The sequence below is a fragment of the Salmo salar genome, chromosome ssa15 (assembly GCF_905237065.1).
Source record: "Salmo salar chromosome ssa15, Ssal_v3.1, whole genome shotgun sequence".
NCBI lineage: Eukaryota > Metazoa > Chordata > Actinopteri > Salmoniformes > Salmonidae > Salmo > Salmo salar.
In genome coordinates this window covers 93,175,174-93,191,051 of record NC_059456.1, presented here as the reverse complement: position 1 = coordinate 93,191,051, position 15,878 = coordinate 93,175,174, and the positions used below count along the sequence as shown (strand labels likewise).

General features: G+C 39.3%; 2 protein-coding genes across 2 annotated transcripts; both read left to right on the top strand.

Moving 5' to 3' along the window:
* The first annotated feature begins 665 nt into the window (after positions 1-665).
* On the top strand, positions 666-4,218 carry hoxc13ab (homeobox protein HoxC13ab). Its single transcript, NM_001139531.1, is given in 2 exon segments — positions 666-1,670; positions 3,812-4,218. Coding segments are annotated over 2 exon segments (924 nt in total). The 5' UTR covers positions 666-1,006; the 3' UTR covers positions 4,072-4,218.
* Positions 4,219-13,679: 9,461 nt separating this feature from the next.
* Positions 13,680-15,667, top strand: hoxc12ab (homeobox protein HoxC12ab). Its single transcript, NM_001141619.1, is given in 2 exon segments — positions 13,680-14,367; positions 15,291-15,667. Coding segments are annotated over 2 exon segments (855 nt in total). The 5' UTR covers positions 13,680-13,751; the 3' UTR covers positions 15,530-15,667.
* Positions 15,668-15,878: the final 211 nt, after the last annotated feature.

Below are 15,878 nucleotides of genomic sequence, written 5' to 3'. Positions count from 1 at the left end.
AAGTTGAATTCATGCCAACACAGTTTCGAAATCCTGAAACTGCTTAGCCGTAGTTAACACAGTTTGCTGACAAACATATAGCCTTAATGATTAACAATGGTCGGTCGTATCATTATTTGTATTCCTAAGAAATGTGCATTTGTGTCTGCATTGCCATACCAATATTAGTCGAAAAATATATAATATTAAACATTTTTTTACACATGGTCAATAGTGTGTTAACCACTCCTGTGAATATGCAAGTCTGAATATGCATTTTAATCGTCATGCAGCCAAAACATTTTCCACTCTGACTCTAAAAGAGATTATTGTATGGAACATTGCATTTGTTAGTGAAACCAGCACACTGTCACGCATTGAAGCGAATGAAATATGATGCAAGTTGTTTACTTTAGTATAAATCAAAAAATGCCTAGACCTGCATATTAATTTATTATAATAACAATATTTTTCGTCACGCTCAGTAATTAAATGTTTCTTTCCATTTAAGTAATTTAGCAGACGCTCTTGTCCAGAACAATAATGGTTAATTGGCTTGCTCAAGGGCACATTCACATATTTTTCACTTTCTCAGCTCGGGGATTCGAACTAGTAACCTTTCAGTTAACGGCCCAGCACTCTAACCGCAAGAGTACCTGCGGCTACTTCAGGTTAATGTTTTCCAGTGTCGGCCAAACTTTGCAGGTTGTTTTCATTTCCCCTTCTTCGTCTAAGGTTTCCAACCTCCCCTTTAAAGATGTTCGCGTAGGTGACTTCAGCCAATGATAGGACCCTGGATTCCCCAGAAAGAAGCGATGAAACTTGAACTGCTAGTTGTTTATAGGGCTTTTCTCCCCCCACTCACAAGCCTCAATCTCTTCGGGCTGGTTAGCATATCACGTGTCAGAACCATAACGAACTGGACACACGGGGTCATGGTTGCGCATGCGCTCGCGTAATATGTAGTTGGAAATGAGGTGTCCGTCTTGGAGTAGTCGACTTTTAAAAAGCATCCGCAACCCCTGATATGACAACTTCACTGGTTCTGCATCCACGCTGGGCGGACACCTTGATGTACGTTTATGAAAAAAGCCCGAATGAAAATAATCCGAATAAAAACCAAACAATGGAGGGATTGAGCGGGAATTGCCCGGCGACCCATTGCAGGGACCTAATGTCGCACCCTGGGTTGGGGCGACATTCGGGCACTATAGCGACCCATCAGGGCTCTATGTACTCGGATATATCTTCCCCAGACACCGGCCGACAGTGTCCTGCTCCCCAAACCTCCTCCAGTCCATCTCTGAGCTATGGTTATCCGTTTGGAAACCCTTATTACGGTTGTAGGTTATCTCACTCGCACAACGTGAACTTGCAACAGAAGCCCTGCTCGTACCACCCTGCAGAGAAATATGGCGACCCCACCAGCACCGCTTTGCCCACCGAAGAGCTGTCTAGCAGGGCGAAGGAGTACGCCTTCTACCCCAGTTTTGCTAGCTCGTACCAAGCGGTTCCTGGATATCTAGACATGTCAGTGGTTCCCGGGATCAGCCACCCCGAACCCAGGCACGACGCCTTGATTCCTATGGAGGGCTACCAGCACTGGGCTCTGTCGAATGGCTGGGATGGGCAGGTGTACTGTTCCAAGGAGCAAACACAGTCCACTCATCTTTGGAAATCTTCATTTCCAGGTATGAAATTAAACATGTTTAAAATGTCCTACTCCCCTCATCATAACGTAGTCTTCTAATTTACCATGTGGCACACCAAAGCTATAGCTAAGCCTTTATGTCAATTGTTATGTGTAGAGTTATATATAAACGACAATGTATAGCATCCCTTTAATACATTCTTGAGGCACAGCGTAATATTTGTGCAACATTTCACAGCGTAATGAAAATGACAGTCAGGAATGGTAGGCTATTTTCATCCACTCGGTCCTCTAATACAGGGGGAGTGGTGGCGCGATTGGTTGGTTATGAGGCTGATCCTTCAATATGCCAAAATCAATGTCACGTCCTTCAATTTAACTCAACACCAGGGTTTGTGCTTTAGTTGAAATCACAGCTGAAAAACCTATCGTCAGAGAAAATAGCTTACTCGGTGTGATTTTATGTATCTGGTGATAAACACTATAAACGCGCATTGTAGAAACAAAACAATTCGTTTCAGCTTTGTTATTTACAAGTCACAACATGAATACAATAGCGCTTAAACCAGGTAGTCAGTCATGCAGCGGCATAACAACATACCTTTGCGCTTGTATTATAAAAGCAAGCTAGGCTACTGTTTGGATTGTGCCAATAAATCTCTGCCGAATCTTTGTCAACAGCGCCCAATGTTTCGCGAGGGCGCGTTTTGCATGTGAGAATCAATGTTCCATTCGCCCATGACCAAAGCATCTAATACCTGACTCAAATACTGTGTTGCATTAGTATTTCATAACTATTTATAATTCAATGGTTTTTTGAAAGACAAGCTTTCCTTTTGTATTGGCTACATAGCCTAGTCTGATATTTGATCAAGAAAACACGATCCATAAGCGTCCATTATGCTGTTTACACGGTGTTTACTAGAGTGCTTAGTTAACCACAAAGTTTTATCGTCTTGGTGAAATGTGTATTTGCATTTCGGACACGGAGGAGTTGTTGCCCTAGCTAGCTCTCCCCTCACGCCATTTTGCCTCCTTTTCCAGGAGATTCCTCAAAAACACACACGCGGACGTTGAGCGCGCGCGGATGACGCACAACACACACGCACAACACAAACACAAACAAACTCTCTCTCTCACACACACACACACACACACACACACACACACGTGTAGCCTATGGCTCTGTTATAGACAACTTTTTGAGCAAGCCAGACAATCCTACCTCATAACTATAGGTAGCTCAAGTCGCATCCCAATTCCCAACATAAATCAAACTTCAGCTGTTTGCGCTTTGGCCCTATGTATGCAAAAGGCTGAGCGCGTCAACGGGTTCTTGATAAATAAGTGTTCATCGGATTCTCACAGTACAATACCAAACATCTTCAAAGATCCAGGGCATACCTGCATAATTACGCAATGATATGTCCACTGTCGAAAAAAGTATTGTTGATATATTGATATATTTATATCAAAACCATAAACATTGTGAGTATTATATGAACATCGTTAAGTATTTGGGGGTAACATTGTGTACATCAGCAAGGCAAAACATGTTTTTCTCATAAAAATCTGATAAAATACTATACTTACATCCTCTTTTCGATGTATATAAGGAGGTATAAACAATGTATCGACCGCCAAGGCCCATCTCTGTGTCGTTCATATCTTTATTACGGATCAAGATTCTTATATTTTGAAGAAATACAATTTGTCATGCGTACTGAGTGCCTGTAACTCAAAGAAAATATGTTCTAATACCTCATACACCTCGTGCCTAATACCTCATACACCTCGTGCCTAATACCTCATACACCTCGTGCCTAATACCTCATACACCTCGTGCCTAATACCTCATACACCTCGTGCCTAGCTAAATATATATAACAATGTGCTTGATATATGCTTGTATTTGAACATCAAGGAGGAAAGCTTATAGATCAAAACGTATACCACTAAAAAAGTAAATACCAATTGTGCGTCCAAAAATATCGCGCGTAATGTTTAAATTTCGCCCATAGATAATTTATTAGTCTGAATCTAACGTCTATGAGGTATTTTTGACATAAAAGGCATTTCCATAACAATCATATTGATACATGAAATACATTTGAAATAATCAGATTAGTGAATAGTGGTGGGAAATGTGTTTGCGTAATACATATCTCCTTTTCTCTCCAGACGTAGTCCCTTTGCAGCCTGAGGTCAGTAACTACCGTCGTGGACGTAAGAAGCGGGTTCCCTACACCAAGCTCCAGCTGAAGGAGCTGGAGAAAGAGTACGCTGGCAGCAAGTTCATCACCAAAGACAAGAGAAGACGCATCTCCGCAGGGACCAACCTCTCAGAGCGCCAAGTCACAATTTGGTTCCAGAACCGACGGGTGAAAGAGAAGAAATTTGTCAGTAAATCCAAGACTAGTAATCATATGCATACTACTTGATAGATTCCCGGGCCATTCTACACTGCAGCTGATATCCATCCCACCATCTTCCAGTCCATGATTTACCTCTTAGCAACAACCAAGCCAGAAGAACACTTCGGCAGTGTATTTTAATTCAATTCCAATGGTCCACGCTACAAACCCCTTTTTTTCGATTTAGAGAAAGAAATGCTCTAAAAACTGTGAAAATATTGAGAAATCAGTTCAACGTTGTTTTATATGAATGTACATATATAAATATATAATATTTAAAACGATATTTGTATTTCAAAAAGACACAAGGATTGCGTGTTTTTTTTCTCTCAAACCAATCTCACGAGGAATATTGACTTTTCCAAGACTTTTCATCAAAACAAGATATTTTCATCATGTCATCAACAGAAAGTTAACTGAAATATGGACATAAACTTGTCAGGGAGAACGATAACTTCAATTAACTCGAAATTCTACACAAAAAAACAATGAGATGTATTTTCTTCACAGACTGGGTTTTTGCTGGGGCGACGGATGATACAATGGTTCTCTAAAATTGCTCCCGTTCCGGATTTCAGAAGCTATATATGTTGTCTTCCTGTCTTTTCTGTCTTTCTTGTTAATAGGGTAAAAGCAAGGCTGCTATTGTTATACATGTACAGTGCAATGCCTTCATTATTTAATGCAAATTCTCTCGTATGACAGGGCTGTAAATTGGAATGTCTCAAACTCTTTATGTGTTTATCAGTGAAGGGTAATGTCTGTCATGCAACTTGAATGATTGTAAGCAATTAAAGTCAGTGAATATTACACATAAATGCACATTCGTTTTCTTTTGATTCCTGTTTATAGTGGGCTATATATAGTACATTAGAAGCTGTTCAGTCGCTTTGGAAACAGACAGTCTTGTATGTCCTGCAGTAGGCTATGTACACTGTTTTATGGTGTTTTAAACAAACTGGTGACATGTTTCATAAAGACATGTATTTTCACCCCGGTCAAGAAGGTTATTTGTTGAAATATCATGAATGAAATGTTGTGCTTGTTTCCTGTAGTAAGTAATCATATCACTTAGTGGAACTTAGTTTGCAGTGCATTCTGTCTGACATCCTCGTGGCCGGTCCAACAAGTAGGACCGACATTGAACAGCACTGGTATTGACGAACCGTTTGTATAGAAGAGGATAGAAGTGTATACGTGCTTTGGATAGACATGTATGATATTGACATGTACACCTAGGAGATCCATAGGACACAAATGATTCACATTCAACTGTGTATCCTTTGACGCGTTTACTGAGGATAGGTTGTACGGGTAGGAGTAAGTAATAGGCCCACCTAATACAGGCCTGTATAATAAGCCTATATTGCACTGTTGTTTAAGTAGAGAATGAACATTTCCACAAAGTTCAATGTGGAGTCTTGCAATGTGAGATTACGACGTCTTCTTGGATCATTCCGATTCTTCCAATTACTTCCTTCTAACTCAGCTGAATATAATAGAAATGGCTGCTTACCAGATGTATCAGGACACAGCAACAGTATTCGCTAGCCTCGTGTTCGGTATTGAGCAGCAAACGAATAAACGATCAGTGATAGGCTATATTTGGTTTTTCATGCGTAATAGGCCTACATTTATATCAAAGCAATGTAGGCATACAATGTCTTAATGTCTTCTTACCTTCCTAAAGAAACACAATACCCTGAATAACTAAAACATTTCATACACACACACACACACACACACACACACACAATGTTCTTTAAATCCAAGTTCATGCTAAAGTAACGTATTTCAGTTTCACTGAATCCATAGACTTACAGCAGCTTAATGCGTCCACATAAGTTTCCTTACCCTAGAAATAACGAAGCATTCCATAACAGAGGAGACCTTCTCCATGATTTGCCCGCAGTTACTCGTGACTCGTGATATTGACTTGCTTTTTCAGGTTGACTACAAGCCTCCGAAATACCTTTTCGTATACATGCGTAATAGCGTATGTGTCATATATATGTCATAAGTTAGCTATAATTTCTCAAGGAATGTAAAGTAAGTACTTTGTGCCTAAAACTGGATATAAACTTGCGTTTAAATTGATTTAGCGATTTCTACTTAAAGTTGGTTCACACGCTATAGAATTCCGTCCAAAGTCCATAACCTATACGTTCTGCAAATGTATTGAAGCTGGTATAGTATCATCGTCTCCGCCATTGTTAGGCCTATTTTATAGAACCAATATACTGTAGATATTCTTAGATTGTTACCATTCTTATTTCTAGTATTAAAGGACACACCACACACAGAGAGAGATGGGACCACTCACCAAACATCAAGCAAATAACACTATGCCTTTTTCTCCGTTTCTTGAAACCTTTCGCACCATTAGCCACGGGACTACTTGTGGCCATATGCTTCATTGGTCAACCTGATAATGCTTCTTTGAAACTGTAGTAAGCAAATGCAAAACGTATAAAAAGCGGTGTTTGACGTCAGGGGCACCTCTTTACCCTTGACCGTGACTATGCAGCCAGTCACTTTGACCTTGACATCAGAGCAGCGCGTGAATACTAAACAGGGGGCTGGGCGAGCGTAGCAGGGAAGGCCCACGGTTTGTTTACAGGCAAATAAGGTGTTTTGTCCCTGTCTAGACAGCTAGACTTAATAACATGCCATAAATACATAAAAAGGGGAAATGCACCGATATCCTACTGACCTGACCATCTCTGACTGGTGACCAACTCTGAGTGAGCCTTATCGTTAACATTTGGGTTTCTGTGTCATCGTTTGTGTTAAACAGAGCATACCTTACTCCCAAAGTGGGTTATTCTCTTCTCTCCTCTCTCTCTCTCTTCCCCGTGCTACTCAAAACCAACCAATGGTTTCATTCTCTCATCATGAAGTGTGCGTGTGTGTTATTGACCACAAAGGACAGGTAGAACTTTGACGTTTCCCAACGCCGACGCCTATCTGACTGCAGCGAGCAGCCATGACGGCTCGAGACACGGCTCACCTCACGCGCAGCTTCTGTCTGAGAATAAATGAAATATGCCGAAGTGGGACGTCGCCCATGGTATACCGATTTAAGGTAATGGCCATTTTTCTTATTTTATTTATGCATATTTGGTCAAATGACAGCACATTTTAGACAACTGATATTCCTTTTTGTGCTAGAAAGTAAAACTTTGCTTGGTTTAGCTGCTATAGGCATTGTTATTCATGTGCAATAACAATCTTTGAACAACTTTGGAAATGTAACTCTTAGTATGTCAAACTAGACCGACCGGTTTGCATTGTTGTGTTAGGAAATGTAGTTGTATTTGACAAGAGGGGTTTTTAACACATGAAGAATGAATTTGTTCTCTCTGGGAAATGTTTGGGCTATGTTCTATAATGTTTTGGGTAAGATAAATGATGAAAATAAATAAGATGTGATTGTGGTATCAGTTTGCAATTGTTCATCTCAAATTCAAAAAAGGTATAGTTAGAACCTCATGTAGACCTATGTTTTTTACTCTGCATCCATTCTTTGAATACGTGAGATATCGTCATGTACGGACAAGTAAATCACAGTGTTTTATTTAAGGATGTCAATATGCCGCCTTTCTATTCAAGTATTAAAAACACGATTTTATTTAAAACAATATTTTGCAATGAAGGAAAACCAAATGACAAATATCAACCCACCCACCCACACCACCCAACACACGAACTATTTGTTGTAAACTTACTTCATACTTCTACAGATCTTGTATTTCCACTAAATACACTGAAAGTGAATGGACAATTTGAATCATGACAAATCCAGAACAATTATTCAGACGTTTACTTTATGTAATCCAGGATTTCATATTGGCCTAGTTAATTTTCATACATCACGCTCAATCTACAATATCTGAGAACGTTTTACGTTGAGAATTATGAAAATTGGCTCATATCTATGACGTGACAAACTTAGATATTGCGTGTTGACTTAGACAATTTAGTGAAACAATTGCTAATTAAATCAGGCACTGAGGGTGTCGAAATTCTTGAATCATTCACGCAAAGGCTTAAATCTTTTGATTTAAATGTTTATTCACTCAATATTGTCAATCATTTTCGGCATTCTAACTGATCATTTCCGCAAAGAGTGTTTTGTCCAATCAAAAACACAAGACAACTTCACTCCAAATGGAATGGAATAATTTGTCCAGTGAAAATGGCATGTAGTCGTACACTTACTTCCTTTAGATTATAACAAGTAACCAAAAAGTACTTATTTGATACAAGTTTCAAAATGTAAATGAAAGCTTTGGCTAATGTGTAGGCCTAGCCTGGTTAAATGATTAAATAAGGCTATAGAGTGAATAGCTTGTGGTTGCTGCCAGGCCCGGTCCAACCAAATAGATGGCGCTGGTCCCAGCCAGCATGTTGCTGAGCAGGGTTCTAGAGGGCAAAAGCTGAGTTGAGAAGGGGGCTGATAACCTCTGGTGGTGGCAAGGTGAAATACCAGGGTGTAGAAATAAAACTAGAGTTTATTTTTGCATTCATTCAGTCAGTCACATGGACGGGTTGGTTGTTTAGGCTTGGCTTAGATTGTTGACAACATATAAACTATATTTCGTCTCCAATGTTTATTGAAAACATAAATACATTTGCACAATGAGCACTTGTCTCTCAAATACATCGTTACAGTTGTTGGTTATTAAGCTAGCGACTTTTAGCCATATTAGTATAGACATTAGTCAAAACACCTCAAAACAAGTCATGGTATCAAGAACAATATAAAACCAGCTGAAACGAGCCAACTACGATTCCCCACATGGTAGTTATTGTAATTGTTGCTAGCTATATGGCTATCCAGAATCACAACAACAGATTTCTGCCCTGTTGAAACGCACGCATTGTTTTCGTGACATTGTCGTCTAACCCATCTATACAACGAACGATGCTGCATCTTGTAATTATCATTCTTACTATTAGGCTATTACTTTTTAACATCAATAGGCCTATATAGGAGCCTAACACTAAATCCATATTCATATTTTAACATAGTATTGTTATTATTGTTGCTGTTATATTTATACCATGTCTTGTTTTGAGGTGTTTTGACTAATGTCCATGCTAATATGGCTAAAATCCGCTAGCTAGTTAACCGACACTATAACGATGTATTTGAGAGACAACAAGTGCTCATTGTGCAAATGTATTTACGTTTTCAGTAAACATTGGAGACGAAATATAGTTTACATGTTGTCAACAATCTAAGCCAAGCCTAAACAACCAACTCTATGTGACTGACTGAATTTGTTGATCTTATTATTGTTGTTAGTGAAGTTTTAGTTTTGTTGTTGTTATCATTATACAGTACGCTATATTCATTATGCATATTGTTGTTTTGTTGTGGTGATGTTATCCATTTCTTAAATCCCAACACAACGATTATGCTTCATAGCGTTTATACATTTCTTATATCCCAACATAACGACGTCCCATAGCGATTTTGAGTTTTAGCGACTCTTCCCTCTTAGACACGTGAGGAATATTTTCAAGATGATTCATATGAATGGTTTATGTTGTGTTGGTAATGCTATTTGCATCATTTTTTAGCTATAGCTACAGGCTCTTCCAACGCCAAATTATGTAGATGGTAGATTCGTTTGTAGGTATTTATTTAGGCCTACTGATTAGGAATAATAATGTTATGCATAATAGGGCTGTGCGTAAAATGCCTGAGTATATGTCAATTGATTGAAAATAGAGAGATTGTGATTGATTTGTAACTACTAAATATATTAATCAATTCCCTCAGCTGTTCTGAAAGAATTTGATAATTACTTGGCAGAACCACACACGCACGCACACACACACACACACACACACACACACACACACACACACACACACACACACACACACACACACACACACACACACACACACACACACACACACACACACACACACGCACAGGTTTACACTGGCCGAATAGTTATATAACTTTATCATTTATAACATTTTAATTCACAGGCAATTATATGATATTTCGCAATGATCTTCCAAAAACAAATGTTTTGAACAAATGTTTTTTGACGGTCAAGTTCAAAGGGTATGCACCCATAGACTGTTGTTAAAATATCGAATATTGTAACACGAGCAACTTCGTTATAGGTATGATATTAAATCATAATTATTAATAATTTAACGTTTAATATAAGCATATATAACTGTTTACCTTAAGCATTTTAAGTCAATGGTTATGATCTAGTTCACTATTCTTTTTTCTAAATGGAAACTTCTTCCTATATTAAAATAGACAGAATTAAATAGGCTAAAATCTTGCAGTTCTCCCCGCGTTGCTCACAATCAGGGAGGTCTTATCCTTGAGGGGAACTTTAAAAAAGATCCAAGGCCATAACCGTGGCAACCTGTCTGCACAAAATCAAAGTGGAGTAAAAAAGTCCTTTGTTTAGGCTATTTCCCTGTCTGGACAGGCCGAGAGATTCCAAGACAGAAATTCCAATCCCGAGCCTCCAGACAGCGCACGAGACAGTGACCTTGAACTGACAACCAGTATTTCCCAACTGTCGTTTTGTAAAAGAATATAGACTTATAAAAATACTTATTTTCTTAGAATATCTCAGAATATCAGTTGAGTGTTGCTCAATTCCCCTACGCTTCTAATGGTACCGTCTGTATCAAATGTGAATCCAGAAATCGTTGAGTGTGAATGTGAAGTGGGCTTGTTGGAGAGCTGGTCTGGATCGAAGGCGTGGTGGCATTGGGGGGTCTGGTCTGCTGCAGCACAACGACGCTGTTGCCTCTATTCTCTTTGAGGTAAAGTGGAACCATTATATATCATGCAGATTCACTTGTATATATATATATATATATATATATATATATATATATATATATATATATATATATATATATATATATATATATATCGATAATTAAAGCTCTACTTTGAAAATGGTCATGGACTTCTCATTACATGGTTACAGACATTTTCTCGTCTTGTAATTAAGGTTTTTGCATTGGCAACTTTTCCTAGAATGGAATACTATGTCGTAATTAAGAACATGAGAGGTTGTGAACTAAACCGACACCAAGTAATCTCCCATAGTGCTCAGACGGCTGTAGCTAGGCTCATAACATATAATAACATGTAATAACATTTATGTTGTTGTACTGCATTGCAATACTTACTAAGGGTCTGCAATGATTGGAGAAGAAATTCTGAAAGTGCACGAGGCCAAATTAAAACTCAAAGAATTCAAAGCAGCGTCTCCAATTTCAGATGTATATTTTTCGTTCTATTTCGAGGCTGAGGCACGCTGGGTCTCTGTGATATCTGTCACCGCTGTCGGTGGATCAAATAACGTGTGGCTTGCATCAAATCATGGCTGAGTTGAAAATTGTGCAGCGACCAATGTAGCCTATGTAAAACTAATTAGGCTCGTATTCTCAGATAAGGCTTTGCAATTCTTGTCTATGCAGGAATATTCAAATTGCAAGTATAAAATGCCACATTCTTAACATTTACATCTAAAATGTTATATAACTACTACAATTACGTTGTCAATAGGTCTAAGTTATTTTATTTACAGATATTTTATATTTTATATAGTTATGCTGTTATGACGAATAATATGAACATTTGGACAAAGAGTTATAAATCCACGTTATAGCAGACCATTAGTATTACTATACATCAAATAGGATGGCAAGGAGTTATATTCCTTTACCATACCCTCAACACACAGTTATATATGTTGTAATATCCTTATGACGTATAACGGCGCGTGAAAGTTCATTGATATTATGGTAACGCATGCTTCATGAAAATAATGTGAATGGTTAACATGTTTTAAGATCAATAAAGCGCAATTTTGTGCATGCACTTGAGTAGCACTGACATATTCAGAGCAATATGCATTCATTAATACATGTAAGTCTTTATTTAGTAGGCCTTATTTATGCCTATAAGAAGTTAGCCGTAATCGTCACCAGTTCTACAGACATCTGGGAACCTAGGCAATGAGCCTTAACCCATAAGTATACACACGTGCGCATAAGAGACGTTACATAATTACATTTAAAAGGGGTATGCATTTTTGATTACAAATGTGCAGATCTGAGGCGGCAGTTAGCCTAGCGGTTGAGAGTGTTGGCACAGCAATCAACAATTTGCTGGTTCCAATCCCAGAGTAGTCTAGGTGAAAAATCTATCAATGTTCCCTTGAGCAAGGCACTTAAGCCTAATCACTCCTGTAAATCGCTCTGGATAAGAGCGTCTGCTAAATTACGTGTAATGTATGTGTTGATCTATACATTTGTTTTTTGTCGGTCTTGCCCGGTGGCTAAACATTACGTAACTTCAGAAGAATTAATATGTGTCAGTACTAAGCTATATATTAGAAGGATTTATATCGAAGAATGCACTCTGAGTCTAAGCATTTCCAGATACCTTCAATGCAACTGATGAGAGGATCTGTGGACCAGATGGGAGGAGAAGAAAGAGAAAGAATATGGTACCATACCATCCACTGGCATATTATAAGGCTGTTTATGTTGAACAATTTGACAGGCTTAGACCACATTGGAATGTATTCGCTAACTGGAGAAAAATGTTTTTATGAAATGTATGCATTCACTACTGTAAGTCGCTCTGGATAAGAGCGTCTGCTAAATGACTAAAATGTAAATGTAAAATGTACGTGCCTGAATGATATGCATAGGAGTCGTATTTAAAAAAATATATGGTAAAGCGATGTAATTTTTTTGCTGAGACTAAGCATTCATTTTTGCTGTTGTACTATAGCCTATAAGAAAATATTTTTCCTCTAAAATTGTTCTCTAGCGGTGCTTTACTATTATAACAGCTACGCTGTGATGCGTAATAGCGATTCCTACAGAACATCTTCAGAATGATAATATCACAAATCAACTAATTAATGGAATATGGTTCAGTTCGTCTCCACCGATTGAATCAATTATGTTCCCTCTGCTAACTTGTAAAGTTTATATAAAATAATTGTGAGAGGTATAGGCCTATCACCCTCCCCATAGAGTTTGGCTGCTAACGTTTATAGGGGGTATCTGTTAAAGTTGTTCATGGGTGTATGAGAGAATACTATGTGAGATATACACTCTTAAAGTAACCTTACAGAATATCGTCTGACTTTAACAGAGCCGCTAGAGTAGAGAGCAGCAATGAGCAACAGTCTTTTCTTAAAACAAGCTTGTAAAAGACGGACATCACAGCTTTATATGACATTTAATTCAAACATAATTTGCTCGAAAAAAACGATGCACCTTCTCCTTCTAGGAAAATAAATAGTTTTCATAAGAAATAGTATTTTAAAACCTTTGCCAGCTAATAAAGACATTAAACGAGACTAGGGACTGTTACATATATTTGTACAGTAGAGGAGAAAAAATGAGAAGTAGGTTTAGAATCGACTGGGTTCCAGAGAAGAAAAACAACATTATACATATTTAATAAAACATTTATAGTATTTTTTTAAAGCACATAAACTCCGTAATACAGAAGGGAATGTTTTGTTTTGTCTGAGTGGACCAAGTGGGTGGTACCCTTGTGTAGCATAATTTAGTCCTTAGATCACATGACTTGAGGTTGACCAATCAGGTGCACCCCCAGGTTTAACTACGTTAAATGTCAGATTGCAATAAACTAGAAGCTGTTGGTCGGGCCCGCGGAAATGGGCGAGCATAATCTTCTTAATCCCGGGTTTGTGGGACCTTTGGTAAACATCCACACTGGAGACACTTTTTACTTTCCGAATTTCCGAGCCTCGGGGGGACAACTGGCGGGGCTACAGTCTCTCCCCTACCCGAGAAGGGACAATGTTTGCTCCCTCCCGTGGAACCCATCCGAGTCCTGCAATGGATACTCTCAATCCTATTTTAGCAGCCCCGTGCCTATTAACCCTTCTTTCAACCGGTCGTGTGAAATTACTCGGCCGGAGGAGAGTAAATGTTATTATAGCAACGACAGCGTGAGCAGCAGAGAGAGCTGTTCAGGTGGTGGCGGGAGCAGCCTAAAGCGAGAGGATAAAGCGAGGGACACATCATCATTCATAACATCTGAACACGGGATGCACTCTGGCAGGGGCAGCAATAACATTGGTGCATTTTCTAAGTATAATTATGGGACCGAGCAACTCATTCAAGACCCGCCGTCCTGCCAATCTCTGGAATCCGATTCCAGCTCCTCGCTTCTCAACGAGGGCAGCAAAACTTCCTCCAGCGACCCTCAGACCCTTCTGTCCCCAGGAAACCACACCGCCCACTCGGGCAACATAGCTGCATGCGGAGGTGGGTCCCATCCTCATTCATCCAAACACTGTTACATGATATTATAAATCCCCCAAATGCTCGTTTATTATCAAAGGAATTGTGTAGTTCAGCATCGCCAGAGGTTGGTTGTTGGCTCTAGCGATTTGTTATCATGATGCTCATGTTTAGTTTTTTTGCCTGTAGGCGACTTCACTTGCGTGGCAGACAGACGCCGCTAGGGGTTTCCCTAAAATGTTCCATCATGCTTCAAGCGTTTGTGTACAACCAGGAGACTTTAGGCTGCAGATCATTTTAGTCCACGGTCTTAGGTCTTACTGTCACTGCATGCGTCTCAGAGTCAGAGACAAATCATTATGAATACGTTTATCGATGTGAATGTATCAGTTTGGTTTATCTGTATCATTTAGCTTGTTATAACATGTATATTACTAAAATATTAGGCAGAACAAATTAGTGCAATGATTTGAAGAGGTGAGGCGCTGTGGATGACTGCATCAAATAGAGAGGGGTTTCGTTTTAATGACTCGTTAACATAATTAATTTCTGTCGCTGTGTACTTTAAAGGGGGGGAAATGTTGGGGTTTTTGCAAGGAAAGACTTAATTATCGCGTTAATGTAGCTTTAACTGCATCAGTAATAATTCATGTGACACAAACTACTGTAAATTAGTGGTCCCTTTGCCTTTACGTATCAACTCCGAAGAAGGAAACAGAATTTCAGCTGCAGCTTCTGAAAAAACATTCCCCATGTCATCGAATAAGATTCAGACTTAGAAAGGTCTAGATAGACTAGACCAAAACAAGTCAAGTGTAACACAACACATGTTTATGTGCGCAGCACAGGATGTCACATTGAAAGGAGAATAGTCTTGGAGGTGACTGTGAGCTTCATTTGTAGTGCTAACTGGTGTGACTTATCCATATCTTGTATGCCCCCTCCAGGTGCCCCGTGGTACCCGATGCACACCCGGACCCGAAAGAAACGCAAGCCCTACTCCAAGCTCCAACTGTCCGACCTGGAGGGCGAGTTCATGCTGAATGAGTTCATCACCAGACAGCGGCGGAGGGAGCTGTCTAACCGCCTCAACCTCAGCGATCAACAGGTTAAAATCTGGTTCCAGAACCGGCGTATGAAGAAGAAGAGACTGATGATGAGGGAGCAAGCTATGGCCTTCTTTTAGATTTAGTAGAGACGTGGCACCATAAGGATAATCGATTGACAGGCAGTGTTTCTCCTGTCTGCAATTGCTATAAATGCATGCATGCACCCACCTAGCCTACTCTCGCTCCATCTCCATCAGAAGGTGCAAAATGTTCAGGAAAATATTTTTGGTGTAGGCCCTAAGGAAAACGACCAAGTGATACTGCTGCGATAACTTCGAATATGTGCAGAGTTATGCAGGATAGTACTAGCATAGTGTTGTGGTAAAACACCTATAGCCTACAGAGGTTAATCAACTGTAAGATGATATTCTTGCGTCCCGGATAGGCCTAAAGGACGGAATTAGTGCATGATGTCCATGACTGATG